The sequence below is a fragment of the Sparus aurata genome, chromosome 6 (genome assembly GCF_900880675.1).
Source record: "Sparus aurata chromosome 6, fSpaAur1.1, whole genome shotgun sequence".
In the NCBI taxonomy this organism is placed as follows: Eukaryota; Metazoa; Chordata; class Actinopteri; order Spariformes; family Sparidae; genus Sparus; species Sparus aurata.
Window position 1 is genome coordinate 22288194 of NC_044192.1, and position 15541 is coordinate 22303734.

General features: G+C 41.5%; 1 protein-coding gene across 2 annotated transcripts; it reads left to right on the top strand.

Annotated features, from left to right (window-relative positions):
• Window positions 1-994: 994 nt before the first annotated feature.
• Window positions 995-15008, top strand: espl1 (extra spindle pole bodies like 1, separase). Of its 2 annotated transcripts, none has more exons than XM_030420771.1 (32): window positions 995-1170; window positions 1326-1414; window positions 1890-2192; window positions 2779-3531; window positions 3695-3796; window positions 3941-4052; window positions 4220-4347; window positions 4526-4719; window positions 4834-5076; window positions 5332-5476; window positions 5723-5882; window positions 6075-6214; window positions 6681-6815; window positions 6919-7035; window positions 7152-7323; window positions 7424-7552; window positions 7656-7812; window positions 8271-8380; window positions 8624-9765; window positions 9863-10280; window positions 10647-10769; window positions 11058-11271; window positions 11695-11900; window positions 12013-12140; window positions 12247-12369; window positions 12555-12704; window positions 12837-13004; window positions 13165-13269; window positions 13370-13485; window positions 13585-13668; window positions 14008-14172; window positions 14518-15008. In XM_030420771.1, exons 2-32 carry the CDS (start codon window positions 1334-1336, stop codon window positions 14717-14719), a joined length of 6525 nt encoding a protein of 2174 aa, XP_030276631.1. In that variant the 5' UTR covers window positions 995-1170; window positions 1326-1333; the 3' UTR covers window positions 14720-15008. The 2 variants fall into 2 exon arrangements, with proteins under 2 accessions (XP_030276631.1, XP_030276632.1); XM_030420772.1 differs by having other exon boundaries at window positions 9863-10268.
• Window positions 15009-15541: the final 533 nt, after the last annotated feature.

A 15541-nucleotide genomic window follows, 5' to 3' on the forward strand; every position in this document is an offset into this window, starting at 1 on the left:
CATTTGCTGTCGGCTATTTGGGATTTACAGTTAAAGACTGCCCAATGGAGCCTTTCATATTCTACAACTGAATCACAGTTTTCCTGATAAATATAAACAGTCTATCAAAGAATCAAATAGGTGAACAAATCTTTGCAAATATACTGTATACAAAGAAATGATGGATTGCACCACTGGCAGCGATTGGAGACTTGATTCACTTCACTTCACTTCGTTATCATATCTGTATTAGCTGTACACCCTTTGGACACAATTTACCCATTTCCGCTTTTGCAAAAATGTCATTTTTTTCCAATACTGCTACAAATTCTTGATTGAATTCTGCAATTTGACCACTCCACACCAGGATGTTAACACTGATGGTTTGAGTTTGGCCCCACATTTGGGACTGATGCCTTTCTGAAAAAGTAAAAGAAAAGTAATCTTTTCCCATCCTATTTTATGACGATTGACCAATTGTTTGTAATTATTATAACCTCTTGTGTGACTGTAATTTATAGTGCTAGATGGGGCTGACTGAATTTATCAGAGAATCAAGCAGATTTTAATATGGTTTGAAGGGATGACGGAAATTAAAAAACAGAAGGTGCATTTTGGTATGATTATGACTAATTATTATATGCAATAGTATAGCAAGTAGAGTATAGTGGAAACAAGAATCCACAATTCTATAAACCTGTACAATTTCAAACCCCTACTTGCTTACAGTTAAGCTACTGGACATTTTATTCTACCTCACCAGGAACTCAGGTGAACTATTAATTAATTGTGTGGAAAGTAATGTCACTTGTTTCTGGGAGATATTTTGTGTAGACATAGTTTGCTCAAATGCAAATGTGCACTTTAAAACGTATATTAATTTAATGATTTGACTATGAGTTACTATACTTAAATGCTCTGATTTGTATCTGCGTGTCTAAGTTTGGTTATTAAACTACAAAACCCACAAGTCCTTGTACTTCCGGGTAAAAGCGGATGTGCTGTCGGATTGGCTAGCAAACACTTTTCAAAAACAGTGCGCGGAGGGTTCAGTTTCCATGATGGCTCAGGATTTGAATCTTATAACTTAGTCCACCATGACGCTGCCGAATTGTGCTTTTAATGCCAGAACGTGTGTTTTTTAGCTGCTGTAAATAAAGTTGTATCTACAAAGGTCTCGTACTGCTTGAAGTAAGTCACGGTTCAACTCTCTCGGTTAAGTTCGTGAACGTTGACGTTAGTTGAACAACGTCATGTTGTGGCTAACGTTAGCTAACTCAAACTACTCGCTTTGTCGATGTTTAAAATCAACACGAGTTGCTTTTTAACCATCGTGTTTCCCACAGCTGTCGACATGAAGTGTTTGAAGGTGGACGAGTACATCAAGCGGACCGCGTCTGTGAAGGAGACGGAGCTTTTACTTCAAGAGTTGGAGGTTAGTTAGCAGAAAGACATTGCCTGGTTGAAGCACTGCCTTTAAAATAACATTTGCCAGAATTAACTGCTATTAAATTAACCCTGTTTCATTTGATATGTAAGAACTAGACATGCGAGATTTATAGTTAAAATGTTTGTGTACACACACATCACCTTGAATCAGATGTGATTTTGTTGTCCTCTGTACAAGCGACATATTTTGCATGTCTGTGATAGGGATCCCTCCTCTGTGGCTCTTACTGAGGTTTCTTCCATCCGTTCCTCCGTTAAAAGGCTTTTCTTTTTTGAATATGGCAAGTTTTTTCTTTCTCGAATCGAGGGTCTAAGTACAGAGGATGGCGCTCACTGTACAGACTGTAAAGCCCATCGAGGCATGACTGTGATTTTGGGCTTTATGTATAAAATGTTTTTGATTTGTGCTATATCCCTTCCTTTTTTATGATCTAAACCTATCTTGTTTCTACAATTTGCAGAGTTATGTAAAGAGTCGACCAGGCCTTCAGGGTCGCACGCTGTGTGACAGGGTCATCAGAGCTTGTAACCATCATCTCGGAGCCGGATCCCCTGACTTTGACCATGTCAGTCAGTTGGTTCGGCTGGTGGAGCTTTCCCTAAGTGGCTATGATATTTCTACAGCACTTGTTGCTCAGAGCAGTCCTCTCTACATGGAAAAGATTGTTTTCCATATTGTCAAGAAGCTAAGCTCCTTAGAAGCTCACAGCCTATGCAGCCATGTAGCTGGGTTGCTGTACAGCAGGCTAACCCCAGTCCAACAGGTATGTATCACTTCTTTTTTAACAGACTTCATGTACATGTGTAGTATAGGAATGAACGATATATATTTGACCGATCAATTATTGGCAGATAATGGGAAATTCGTATGATTGTTTATTGGCCAATAATTAAATCATAGCTGATGGAATCATAATAATACAAAGCCAAATTGCTTTAAATGACTCACAAGCACAGGATCTACACACTAAGATACAGTAGACTGAGAGAGAAAAGTAAGTAGCACTGTTACACCTGGATAGAGCCACAGAGTCCACAGTGTGGACTAAGCAGCTACACATTTCATCACTGATGTGGATGCTTTGTACTGTTTTGGAGGAAGACGACACAAGTTCAATTTGTGGTACATGTTGTGCAAGAGGAGGGGAAAAGTCTACACGTTTTATCAACAAATGTTTTCATAGCTATAAGATATAAATCATCCATCTTTGCTCACTACATCAATCAGAAACTGGTTATGAACTTCTTGTCAAAATAACAAAAAAGGGAAATGTCACTTAGGCTCTACACTATATGATTGCTTTTTCAGTCTCAGCATTAACAAGGTTACCACTGTTGTATGGTTCACAGGCTGAGGACTACTGTGTCCTTGTGCGGAGCTGCTTCTCAGTACTATGGAACGGACTTTCTGCCACCAAAGACGGGAAAATCTTGATTCCCCGTGACAAACTTCACTGCCAGTTGCAAGCTCTGAGCTTCCTCCTGTTGTTGGACACAGAAAGTGCAACTCCTTCAGTCTCCAAAGTTCCCATATACACAGAGGATGCCATAACTGAATTTGAGAGTAGCTGTGGAGTGATAAGCAAGGACGATGCTTCTTTTCTCATCCAGGAAATGCAAATGCTTTTCAACAAATGCTGGACAGGAGTTCAACATAGTGAAGGAGATGGTTCTAAGCAGTCTGCCGAGACATCAATTTTATATGTGCTTTCTGAAATGGTGCTGATTGTAGTGAAGGTACTCTGTAAGGCCGGCCACTCTGATCAGGCCTCCACCTTTGTGAATGAATTTGAGAGCAGGTTCAGAAACTGTACGGACTGTCAGTGTACAGCTGCAGTGCTTGGAAAATGGGCAGTAATAATTCATACTACAATGAAGGCTGGTGGGGAGAGCGGCCAGGCTTTGACAGAGTGTGCCAGGGCCCTGAGGTCTCTTTCAGCTGACCTGGGTGAGCAAGAAGCTCATGCAGTTCTCGAAGGTTGCGGACTGGTTGTGTGGGCTGTCGAGAGTGGCTACAGCAAGGGATTGAGCGCAACCATGCTTCTGTCTTGGTTTTCTTTTCTTGAGGAACACCAAGAACGCATATTAAAGATGCTAAAAAAGGTGAGTGATGTTACTGACCAAGAAAAGGAATTATCTCGATCATTCCCTGACCATTTGAGAGTGCTGGATTTTCCAGTTGCCATCAGAAAGGCAATTCGATGTTAGTTATTTTCTGGATTAGAATTTGTACAGATTGCTAACATGTGGTTTGTTTTCTGTATAGGCTTCCCTGTGCCAGGCTGATGGCAGCAGACTGCAACAGGCCCTTTGCTTCAGTATTTACCAAGGCTTCGTATTTGCTTATGAAAGCATGCTGGCATCACAGGTGAGGCTGCTTCTGTAACATCCAGTTTTGTGATGATTATAGTGATAACAGAACTGATAATGAGATGGATGAATCGCATTGTCACAACATGTTGCCGCCGTTCCTGTGCCTTATATAGTGCTGATTGTGTTTTTGTTGTCGAAGCTGGAGGACAGTGACACACTGGACAGAGTACTGCTGTACTGCCAGGCCACAGCTGGACTGATGATGATTGAACTGCATAAACTGTCAAGTGAAAACCTTCTCATCAAAGCAGGTGATTACGGTCTAGATCATTAGTGTTATCAGCACACTTGGAGTGCTGAAATGCCCAATTTGCTATGTATGTATGTATTTTTTATGTATGTATGCACATAATGCTTTATTTACTTTATCCTTATGACATTTGTTTATTTCATTTTGTGATTACAACATGTTTTGCAGTGGTTGCTGTGAGCAACTTGGCTTGTGGATTGTACAATCGCCGTCTCTACGACCAAGCCTTCACGCTAGTTGAGATCCTCTGCAGGGATCTGTGCAAGAATTGCCCCGTCTCGCTCTCTGTCGATAGGGTAACCTCTTTAAGTGTGTTTGTCTGTTATGCACCACATAAATACACACTATATATCGTGAGCTTTGAGACTGGCATATGTCCCCTCACCTCCCAAATTCTAAATGGGTTCTGTCAGATAAGAGACACGTAAACTTGTACAGTCATCTGTGCTCTTATCATATCTTTTGGCTGCTTAGTTGAGCCGACCCTTCATGCTGGCCGTGCAGACGTCTCGGAGGGCCGCACAACTGGAGCGGGCACTGGACTGGGTGATCCTGTGGCTTAAGGCTCTGGGGGACAAAATCACCACTCATTTGGCCGAACCGGTCTCTCTGTGGGTGAAAACTAAGACTGACGCAGCTCGCAATTCTGAGGAGGACATTCGCCTCAGGTACAGACAGACTTTTGTTTTTTAGGTTCCCCTTAAGTTGTCAGAGAACCCAATGGGGTATCAATCGAAAGTGAATTAACAACAATTTGCTTGGCCTATCCCATCTGTGAACAGGACTTTACGTGATGGTTTTGGTCCCGATGTCCCTGATGAGCAAGTCATGCTTTGCCTTTTGGAGGAAGAGCTCCGTGCCTATAAGGAGGTGACAGGAGACATGGCCCAGGAGCGTTACAACACTCTGTGTGATCTGTTGGACATCTGCCATGAGGAGAGCTCCCACACGCATCTACGTGCTGTCTACCTCTGTGAGATGGCCCAAGTTGTGTGTTACCAGGATTTCAGTGAACAAACTGACTGGTAGGAGCTTTTATGCACATTATCATAATCATTGAGCCCACTGTCTCAGTGTTCAGTATGTTTAGGGCTGGGCGATATGGTAGACGATATGGTAAAATCATATTGCAATTATTTTGACAGACATTACATTTTCATTGTAATTCTTAGTCATCAATTTTACCAATGTCAAAAAATTGCAGCTTCTGTGATCTGGATATCGCACTAATATTTACATTTATTGTGCAGCCCTTATAATTGTCATTTGTAACCACACAGTGCAGCAGTTGATTTTACACATGAAGCTTTACGACTGCTTGAAGAAGAACCAGAGACCCCAGAGAACGCTGACAGGCTGAAGGATGACAAGGCTCATGCTTTACTTTGGCTCTATATCTGCACTCTCGAGAAGAATCTTCAGGAGGTGAGCTTTATTGGATCTTTTTAGGAAATTTTGTTTATTTTGTTTTTATTGGAATTTTTTAATGAAAGTCTCAGTGTTGATTTTTTTATTTTCTGCCATAAATGACAATAAGTGAATGGAAATAAATACATCAGCGTCGTAGTGTTGATGGTCTCAAAATGTTTCTTGTTAAGCTGGGTAAGACTACAGTTTGTTGTGTTGTGCTTCATTTATTCATTAATTTTATTTTATTTTTTTCCCCCATAGTCCATTGACAAAGACAAAAAACAGCGAGAGTTGCGCGAACAGACACGCTCTGTGGCCAATCCAATAGGAACCAATGACTTTGATTATGAAGACAAGCAGACAACACAAGATAGCATCCTGGTCTATGAAGGCCTGCATTTCAACCTGGCTTCAGAAAACAGTAAGAGCCCCTTTAATTATATCATCAATCGTCCTACTGTGGACATCTGTGTTATATAATGGCTTTTCTTATACCATCTGCCAAGTGCTATTTTGCTGTCTTATCAAAAATGGATAATTGTTTATAACTTGCTCTTTCTGTGAGCGATTAATAGACAATATTTATTTTATATATATTTTTTTCCTTTTTAAGAGTTGTGTAAGCCATTGGAAAAAGCACTGGATGAGTGGTCCGCTCTTCTACAGAGTGGAGTCCTGCCTTCTGTCAGAAACCCCAAACAAACCTGTAGCTCCATTGCTGTAACAGCTGCTCTCTTCAAACTTATGGGAAAGGTAACAACACAGAATGTGGGCGTAGTCACAGAGGGTCCTTTTTTGTACTGTTTTTACTTTAGAATAGAATGCCTTTATTGTCACTGTACACATGTACGATGAGATTAAAAAGCCAACTCCAGTAGCAGTGCAAAAAACAGTGTAAAGAATAAAAAATATATACAATATAAACATAGGACTTAAAGTAATAGTTTTTCTCCCTTCAATACAAATTGGATGTTGAGTTCTACACATAACCACTTCATACAGTTGAGATGTGCATTTTAAGTTTGACTTTGTTTGTAAAGAGATTATTAATGTTAAATCAACCAAATTCTGGTGATTTTTTTTTTCCCTAGATGGATATATAACAATGCAAAAAACAATCAATGTATAAACATAATTGGTTTGAGAATACATATTTGGAAAGCAAATAAGAAATTTAAAGAATCTGTGTGTTTATCAAGCTCCTCTTTCTCTTGCACAGCCTCTGAAGGCTTTGGAAGCCTACCAACTTGCAATTGGACTTTCACGTCAACTTGCTGATGCCCACAGATCTGCCAGCTCCCTCTGTCAATCAGCCAGTATCCTGCTGGACATGGGCACAGCTGAGCTGGCTTTGGTAATACACTTTTGCAATAAATATTTCTAGCAAACTTACAATATCTCGCTCCATGTACTATATCTTGCTTTTGTTGATTTTTCTGTTTATTGTGCCATTTTAGTCCCAGCTAGAGCAAGCAGAGAAGTTCCTCACCTCAGATTCCACTGCCGAGGGACCTTCTTCTCTCTCTATGTTGGCCACTCTGCTTAAAGCTCAGTACTGCTACAGCACAGGGCAGGTAGGTCAACATATCTATAACATATCTGATACCATCATTTTCATATTATTGCATTTTGTTTTTTGCACTGGGTGATTTTTATCTAGATTCCCCTTTCCTTTTTGACCATGTATCAGGTGGATCGTGGGCTGCCATACCTGTGTGAGGTGCTTAAAGAAGTGAATGAGCAGAGGCAGTCAAAGAGCTGGTACTTGTTGCGTGCTCGGACCCTCCAGACCTGCAGCTGCTATCTGAGTTTAGACACAGCAGCACTACCGCAAGCACAGCGAGGCCAAATCACAAAGCATGGTTAGCTAAAACATTTGCTAAACTCGTATAACCAGGTGGATTTCTGTTTTTAATTTTACCTTGTGAGAATGTGGAGCCAATGCTTGTTTGTGTGTCTCAGGTCTGAACAGCCCAGACACTGCCCTGTATGAAAGTCTGAAGCTTCTCTGCAGCCTGTTGGTGACTTTAGTGGGGAAGGGCCTATATGGGACAAACGGCAGCAGCTCAGATGTGCGCTTCATCGACCAAGGTATGTTTGTCCAATCACATAAACTGAAGATGCGTGGAAAAGCTGCTGATATCTTATTGATAGCTTGTTTAAGCACTGTCCACTATGTTGATTCTGTGAATAGGAGATAACCTGGTGCTGAAGTGGCAGCTTCTCTCAGAGCTGTTAAACTGCTCAATGAAGATGGTGACTGTGAGGAGCAGCTCTGGGGCCATCAATGATGCCAGGCTCCAATGCCTCGAAGCTCTCAAACTGGCCATCAAGTTGCAAGCACCAAGCCAGTATGTACATGTACATCATAGTGGGTTAGATGTCTGGGTCGAAAAGATGACAGCTTATAGTGGCCATTCTTGCATATTGTTTTCTGTATTGTGCAATGCTATAAATCCTGAATATATAATGCTTATTATGCATTTCATGGTAACAGACTGTGTCATACAGCTGCTTATTCAACCCCAATTTTTAAGGCTGCGCTTTGTGATGGTGTTGCTGGATTGCTTTATATTTTATTTTTGTAAGGCCAATAGCTTTACATTGTTAGGTTGTACATGTGCGATTGATTTTAAAATTGGTAATATGAATGCATACATATTGAGTAATGCTGTATTTACACTGCACTTATAAAGTCCCTGAATACGCAATAAATTAAGATCAACATATTTATAAATATTTGTAAAACACATTTACATATTTTATATAATTAAGCTGTTCTGTACTAATTGTTTTGTTTGTTTTTTAGATGTGCTGAGCTGTTGGTGATGAAAGCTGAGTTGGAGCTGTTGCAGGGGGAGAGAGAGGAAAGTGGAATGGATTTAGACAAAGTCAGATTCCTTCTCGAGCTTTGCACAGGTCTGTTAAATGTACAAATTCAAATGGGGTCAGACATTGATTCAGTATTACACATTTGTATTGTGAGGAATTGTGTGTGTAGTTTTGTATTTCTGAATTGTGTGGCCCATGTTCATAGTTTGAAGTGAATTGTACTCCAAAACTGGCAAAATAAGTTGCAGTTACTGTGTTATTCGTAAGGACTACTGTCTAATGTAGTACACTGACTAATGAGTAAACTGATTTTTTTTTTTTTTTATTCAGATTATTCTGATCAGGTGCAGAAGACAGAGGTGAAAATCAAACCTCGGAAAGGTCGTCCAGCTCAGAAATCTCAGTCTCCACTTCCCAGCATAGAGGATGATTTTCAGAGCATCCTGAGCACTAAGTGGATTGCCAAAGAACCTGTAGTAAGAGATCCGGCCAGCTCTCCACCTCTCAAAGCCCAGCCACGCCGGTGGCTGTCCTCCCTGGAGCATGGCTCAGACTGCCAGTGCCCCTGCTGCTCTGAGCCCTGTCTGGGTCGTGCCACTGCCCGCTGGGCGGCTGCACAGGCTGACCTGGTTCTCCAGCTGGATCCCAACGAAGCTAGAGTCAGTTTGAAACTTCAGTCTGCAACATTAAGCCGCTGTAAGAGTGTTTCTGCCAAACTTGGGGCAAAATTGGCTAAACTTTTCCCCCTGTGTGGGCCTGTCAAAGGCTTCTGTAAACCCTCCCTGATGCAGGACGTGGTGGGCCGTGTGTACCTGCGCATGGCCCTGTCTGGGCTGGAACCAAGGCACAGCAAGGTCTGTGGTATTTGGAAAGTACTGGAGGCTGGCTTAGCATTTGTTGATTCCACCTCCTCTCCTGTGCTAAGACCTGTGAGAGCAGGTCTAATGGCAACCAAAGCTATAGTGTCAATAATTACCTTGGCTGCCAAAAAGGGCTGCACACCAGAGGAGCTCTTCTCAAATGCTTGGACGTGGAATCCACCAAAAGTGGATAAAGAGCTGAAATCTGACCAGAAAATTATGCCTCCCTCATCTTTGCTCAAGAAGCCCAAAGAGTCCATTAAAAACACTGATATTCCTGACAAAACAAAGGAGGCAAAGAAAGTCAAGGTTGTCAAGCCCAAGATCCAAGTGACAAGTTCTTCAACCAAAGCAAAGGGACTGGTTCCAATGACACCGGTGATCGTCAAGTCAAAAACCTCAGGGGATCAGGGCTCTTTTGATTTTAACACAGTGGTACCTACTTTAAGCTTTACTCCTGTCCAGAAGGTGAGAGCCCCTGAATCAGTGCAGAGAGCATCGAGGACTGCCTCTAAGCTCCAGTTTCAGGTGTATGAAGAGGTGTCACCAGCTCGAGGCAAAGCCCGACCTGTTCCTGCTGCCCCCAGACGTGCAAAGAAATCACACTTCAAGGTAGGCATCTAATCCGAGCAGAAGTTTTATTGCTGCAAAAGTATACAGCTTTCGTGTTTTAACGAACAATGGCTTCCATTTTGATGCGTCTATGCAGGTGGAGTTTAGCGATGAGAGTGACACAGAAGTCAACACCAAAACAGAGCCCAAAGAAAAAAAAGAAATCCTTAAAAAGCAAACCACCACAAGAAGAGCTGCCCAAAACAGCAAAACGGCGCCAGATCCACCTGCGGAGAAGGTCCCACCAAAGAGGCAGGCCAAGGGTAAGAAGAGCACTACTGTGCCTCGGGCCACCTCCTCTGAGGATGATGAGGCCTTGGTCCGTCAGGCTGCCTCGACAAGAAGAGGAAGAACCAGAAGGGAGCTATCAAGGGCAGAGGCAGATTCAGTGGAGGAGCCGGACAAAATGAGGACCATTGCGGAGGAAAACGCAGAAGTTCTGGACATTAGCATTGAGCAGCTGAGGACATCAGACACGGAGACCGAAGATAATCCTACCTCAAGTAAAGATATTGGTGTGTCTTTTTCCACACATGGTGAAACATTAATTAGCAAAACATAACCTTCTTATACTTACCTGGCATTTGCACAAATGACCATAATTCAATTCTAAATTTAGTTTAAATTATCAATCACACCAAGCATGCTTTTGGGAGCTATTAACAAAACCAGAGAGCATGTTAGAGGAGTTGAATAGAAGGAAAGATAAGGGGAAAATGGTAACAATGATAGTCATCACAGTAAAGATTATAAAGCCCATTTAGGCAATTTGATTGTGAATTTTGACAACATAGATCAAATTGATTTGATTTGACAGTGTCTAAAATATTTTGATGATGTGCCAGAGCGCTAATCTCTTTCTTGACTCTCTCCGGACATAGATTTTGAGGTGTTGCGGAGGGATATGTGTTGTGATTTTGAGAGAGACGACTTGTCCGAACTGAGGAGCAGAGGTCATCTGAGAGGTCCACCAGCCCACCTGTCTCATTCAGACACCAGGCCAGGTGAGGATTTACACTGCTGCACAGTTGGTCTGCAGTGATACTGTATCTTGTGTACTTTCATTGGAGTGTAGCTCACCATTTGGCTGTGAATTTTTGAGAAACGTGTAGGAAAATAATCTAATACTTTACAGTGTATCTGTTTTTAAGCAGGAATTGATCATGAGCTTAATTTATGCCATTGTGAAGTAGATATAACCTTTTTTATAGTGTATAATTTGGGATACAATAGCTACATTTTCTTTAGCTGCTTATCCATTTAAGTCTCCAATTGCTCTTTTTTCTACCCAGACAATCTTTCTTTAGAAGATATTCAGTCTTTGCTCCACTCAGCCTGGTTGACCCTTCAGCACTTCCCCTCTCCTTCCATCTACACGACACTATGTACTCTTCTGGCTTTGACCACGGGACAACAGGATCCCATAAAGACAGCGATGCTACACTCTCAGTCCTTGGGCATCACAAGTCGTCATCGCACAATCAGGCATTTAGCCAGCAGTCTAAGGTAAGCATATGTGTTGTATAGGGCTGCAACTAACAAGTTTAATTATTGTGTTGATTGTTTTTGATTGATTATTTACTTGCTCTAAGAAATGTCAGAAAACGTTGAAAAGTGTCATAAAGGAGCAAAGAAACCAGAACATTTTCACATTTCAGGAACTGGAATAAGATGATTTTCACTTTTTGCTATATTATTCAATCCAGTTATTTAATTATCAAAATGGCTGTCGATAAATGTAATGGTTGACAACTAATCAATACTTTGTTGCAACTCTAGTGTTGTATGTGTACTGTTGAGATAGCTTGCAATATGCCCATACAGCAAGATATCTCAAACCCAATTAAAACACTTATTTTGGCCTCTTTTGACTATAGGCTGAACTTTTTTTTTTCTCTGCTGATGCTGTTGGTAATTGTGTTCTAACAGAAAGTTGAAAAAGGCGTCCAGTGAGCTCGCAGACAAGATGGATGCTCTGACTCTAGATGATCCCAGTCCGAGCCAGTCCAAGAACTCTACCGAACAGATGTTGACGCAGTTGGAGAACATCTTCTCCTTCCCCACTGCTGACTCTGCTACTTTCCCCAAGACCCACTGTCAAGAGTTTATGCAACAAATTCAACACCTTCCCCCAGGTAAAATATACAGTATTGAAGCTTACCTGCTTGGCATACGCCAAGCAAAAGCAGAATGCTAATTTCATTATACTAATGGAATATATCCTTTCTCTCTGTGCACCCTGTACAGGGGTGACAGTGTGTGTGATATCCTTGCTCGGGGTAAAACCCGGTGAGATTGGTGACAGCATCATACTGTCGCGTCTTGAGAAGGGATCTGTGCCGGTCACTGTTCACATCCCCACCTCGAAACAGCAGGTGAGGACGGTAAAAATGATATAGAATCATAGCCAATATCTGAATCCAGACAGTGTAAATGCTTGTGGCTTTAGCAATATTGAGATGGTACCTTTGTGTTTTACAGCACCCCATTAGTTGGCTGGTGCAGGAGATGGATAGTATACAGGTGGAACAGAAGGTTGTGAGCTGTGTGTCTGAGAAAGCCAAGTGGTGGGAGGGCCGCAGGGCGCTCGACTCGCGAGTTGAGGTAAGTGTAGAAGAAACCAGGGACCTGCTTGGGAGTCACAACAACTGCATTAATTATTCACCGTTATTTACTTCCACTCAGACGCATAGTCAAAGAAAACATGATACTGTAAGAATATTGTTGTTCAAATTTTGACTAAGAAAAATCACTTAAAGGTTTGTTAAAACCTCTCATCTGTCTTTCAGCGGCTGCTGAAGGAGATGGAGGGATTGCTGGGATGCTGGAGAAGCTTTTTTCCCCCCCTTTCTTTGGATCCTGAGGTCTCTACTCAGGCTCGACACCTTTGCAAGTCCTTGTCCGCAAAGGGAGTGACAGTCAATGAAGAGATGTTGAAGGTATGTGGCTTTCTCCACCCAATACCTTTTTTAGCATCAGAGTCTGACCTTCTACTCTGCCCTGGTCTCAAAGCAGCTGCGAAAAGGAAAAGACAAAACAACTCCCACTTACACTTCTGACTTGTATTTCAGGCCGTGCTGTCTGCCTCTCCTGTGCTCTCCGAAGAAGACCTTAAAAGATTCGCTTTGGGAGTCTCTCCACAGTGGGACATGGAGTGTGACCGGCTTCTTCATGCAGCCGTGTCCCGGCTCGCTGACAGAGACGAGCCCAGCGGTCATGTGGTCCTTATCCTGGACAAGGTTGGGTTCATCATCTCTGCTGAATACTTATTCACCTGTAGACTGATGTGTGCACAGAGCACCTTTTTGAGAGAGAAAATGCATACAAAGCACTGCTTTGTCCTTTTGTATGGTAGGGTAAAGCTGAAATGTACGAATGTCTCTCCTGTTCTCTTTGCAGTTCCTTCAGAAGCTGCCGTGGGAGAGCATCTCCATCTTAAGCTCTCGCTCTGTCAGCCGAATGCCGTCTCTGCACTCACTTATTGGACTGAGCATTCAAAAAGAGGTGAGGTTAAGCTCTTTATGCCCTGTGGTGCAGATGCAAGTTACTTCTTGACAGTCCGGTTCAGTGGTGGTTATGGTTTCTTCTATTTCTTACCCTGTAGACCGAACCTCAGTCCATCCTGAAGCAAGGTGTGGATACAAAGCAGGTGTTTTATGTGCTGGACCCTGATGCCAATTTAGGAAACTCTCGAGACCGATTCAAGGAATGGTTCAGCAGGTGAGACCAACAATCAAGAAAAAACATTGATTTGTCTGAAAATGTTTCTGTCACTGGTCTGTTTAGGTCCCATTTACTACATTATTGTTTTCATTCAAGTAAACTGGATTGGGAGGGTGTGTGTGGCGCTGCACCTGACTCGGGTCAGCTGGAAGAAGCTGTTGCGACCAAAGATCTATACATGTGAGTTTGTGACGATATTATGAATCCTGATACGGAGGGGAAATGATAGTTACACTTCATGACAAGGCTAAAGGCAAGGCAAAATCATACATTTATAGTTGTCAGATCATACTAATGAATTTCTTCTGTTTGACTTCTGTTAGTTTGAGCAGACAAGGATCTGTAATAGGGCTGCAGCTAAACAAATCAAAATTTAAAAACCTATTTGTGTGTTTTTTTAAATCGAATTTTGTCATATTTTTGTACAAGATTTATTCTATATTAAGCTCTTTGATTAGATAAACCTGGTTTACTTCATATCCTCCCTTTCCATGTCCCTCTCACCTGAAACTGCTTTAGTTACGTGGGTCATGGTGCAGGTGCACGATTCTTGGACAGCCAGGCAGTTCTAAAGCGGCAGATGAGAGCAGCCTCTCTGCTTTTTGGGTGCAGCAGCGCTGCTCTGGCAGTTCGCGGGGATCAGGAAGGACAAGGCATCATCCTCAACTACCTCATAGCAGGCTGGTGAGATATCTGTCTTTACTGTTGGTTACTGTTAGAAAGAAAGAAGGTTTAGAGTTGTTTTATATCTTGATGTGGCAGATCTGAAAAACCCGAATTTACCAATTCTTAAGTTGCATCTCAGGATATTGTCTTCACAGATTTGTGAGACACAAGTCAAAAACAAAACAGCAGCCACCAATCTTTTTTGTTGTGTGAAAAAACACAAAAAATCAAATGATGCAAGCAATGTAAATGTTTATTTAATCTATGATGTGGAATAGTTCCATTTCAGTGAAAGTTGTGTAGGTATATTTAGTGATTCTCCACATGCGCCTGTCATGACTATTTCTTTTTTTTTCTCCCTAGCCCCTTTGTTTTGGGAAACCTGTGGGATGTGACAGATCGGGATATTGATCGCTTCACTAAAGCCTTGTTGGAGTCCTGGTTATCTGCTGGGTCCGGTGCTCCCCTCTTGGATTATATGGGCCCGTCACGTCAGGCCACACACCTGAAACACCTCATAGGAGCTGCACCTGTAGTCTATGGCTTACCAGTCCACCTGCAGTAGTTGGGCTGATGCGCCTAAGCTCTTCTTCGAACAATCTATGCAGTATCTATTATTGCTTCAGCAAACAAGCTGAAGGACATGACTTTAACTTGAAGTTTAATCCTTGTTTTAGCAAGATATACTGCGCTTCCTTAATTTAAACCAATGCTTTAATTTTTTTTTATACCTATAGTACTAACTATAGTGTAAATGATTTTAAATATCTTGCTATTTTTTAATTAAGATTTTGAATGGACTTTTAATATGTTGATTGAACAACAATTTATGAATAAATGTGTTTGCACATACATTCAGTGTCTGCATTCTTGAAATGACTTTCTAATTAGGGTAATGCCTGAAAAACAGTATTTATATTTAAATGATCAGAACAAGAAATACCTGAACTGATTATCTGCATCATTTGAAACAAATTATTTTCCTTTTCAAACAATTTTGATCTTACACAGCATCTAATCTTGTTCTTACAATAATATTATATTTTATTGTGACAATGTGTTCTCATCTTGACTTCCATGACTATCAAAGGGATCAAAAAATAATTGGATCTCCATCCACTACCAAACAGTTTTCCGCAATAAGGTCCCAGGGGCAAACCGGAAGGGTTGCCCTTCGTCTGTCAATATCAGGAAAACCAGTAATAATATTCTATGATGATATTTTCAGTTGAATGTTCAGTTGTATAGCAAAATGGGGGAAAAAAAGTAGGTTGCTATTTGATAGCACTGGCGACATTTAAGTACAAAATAATTGTTTATATTTTTAGGTCAATTTTAGTGGTGGCAATGCATTTGGGAAACAAAAGTGAGTTTCAACATACATTGT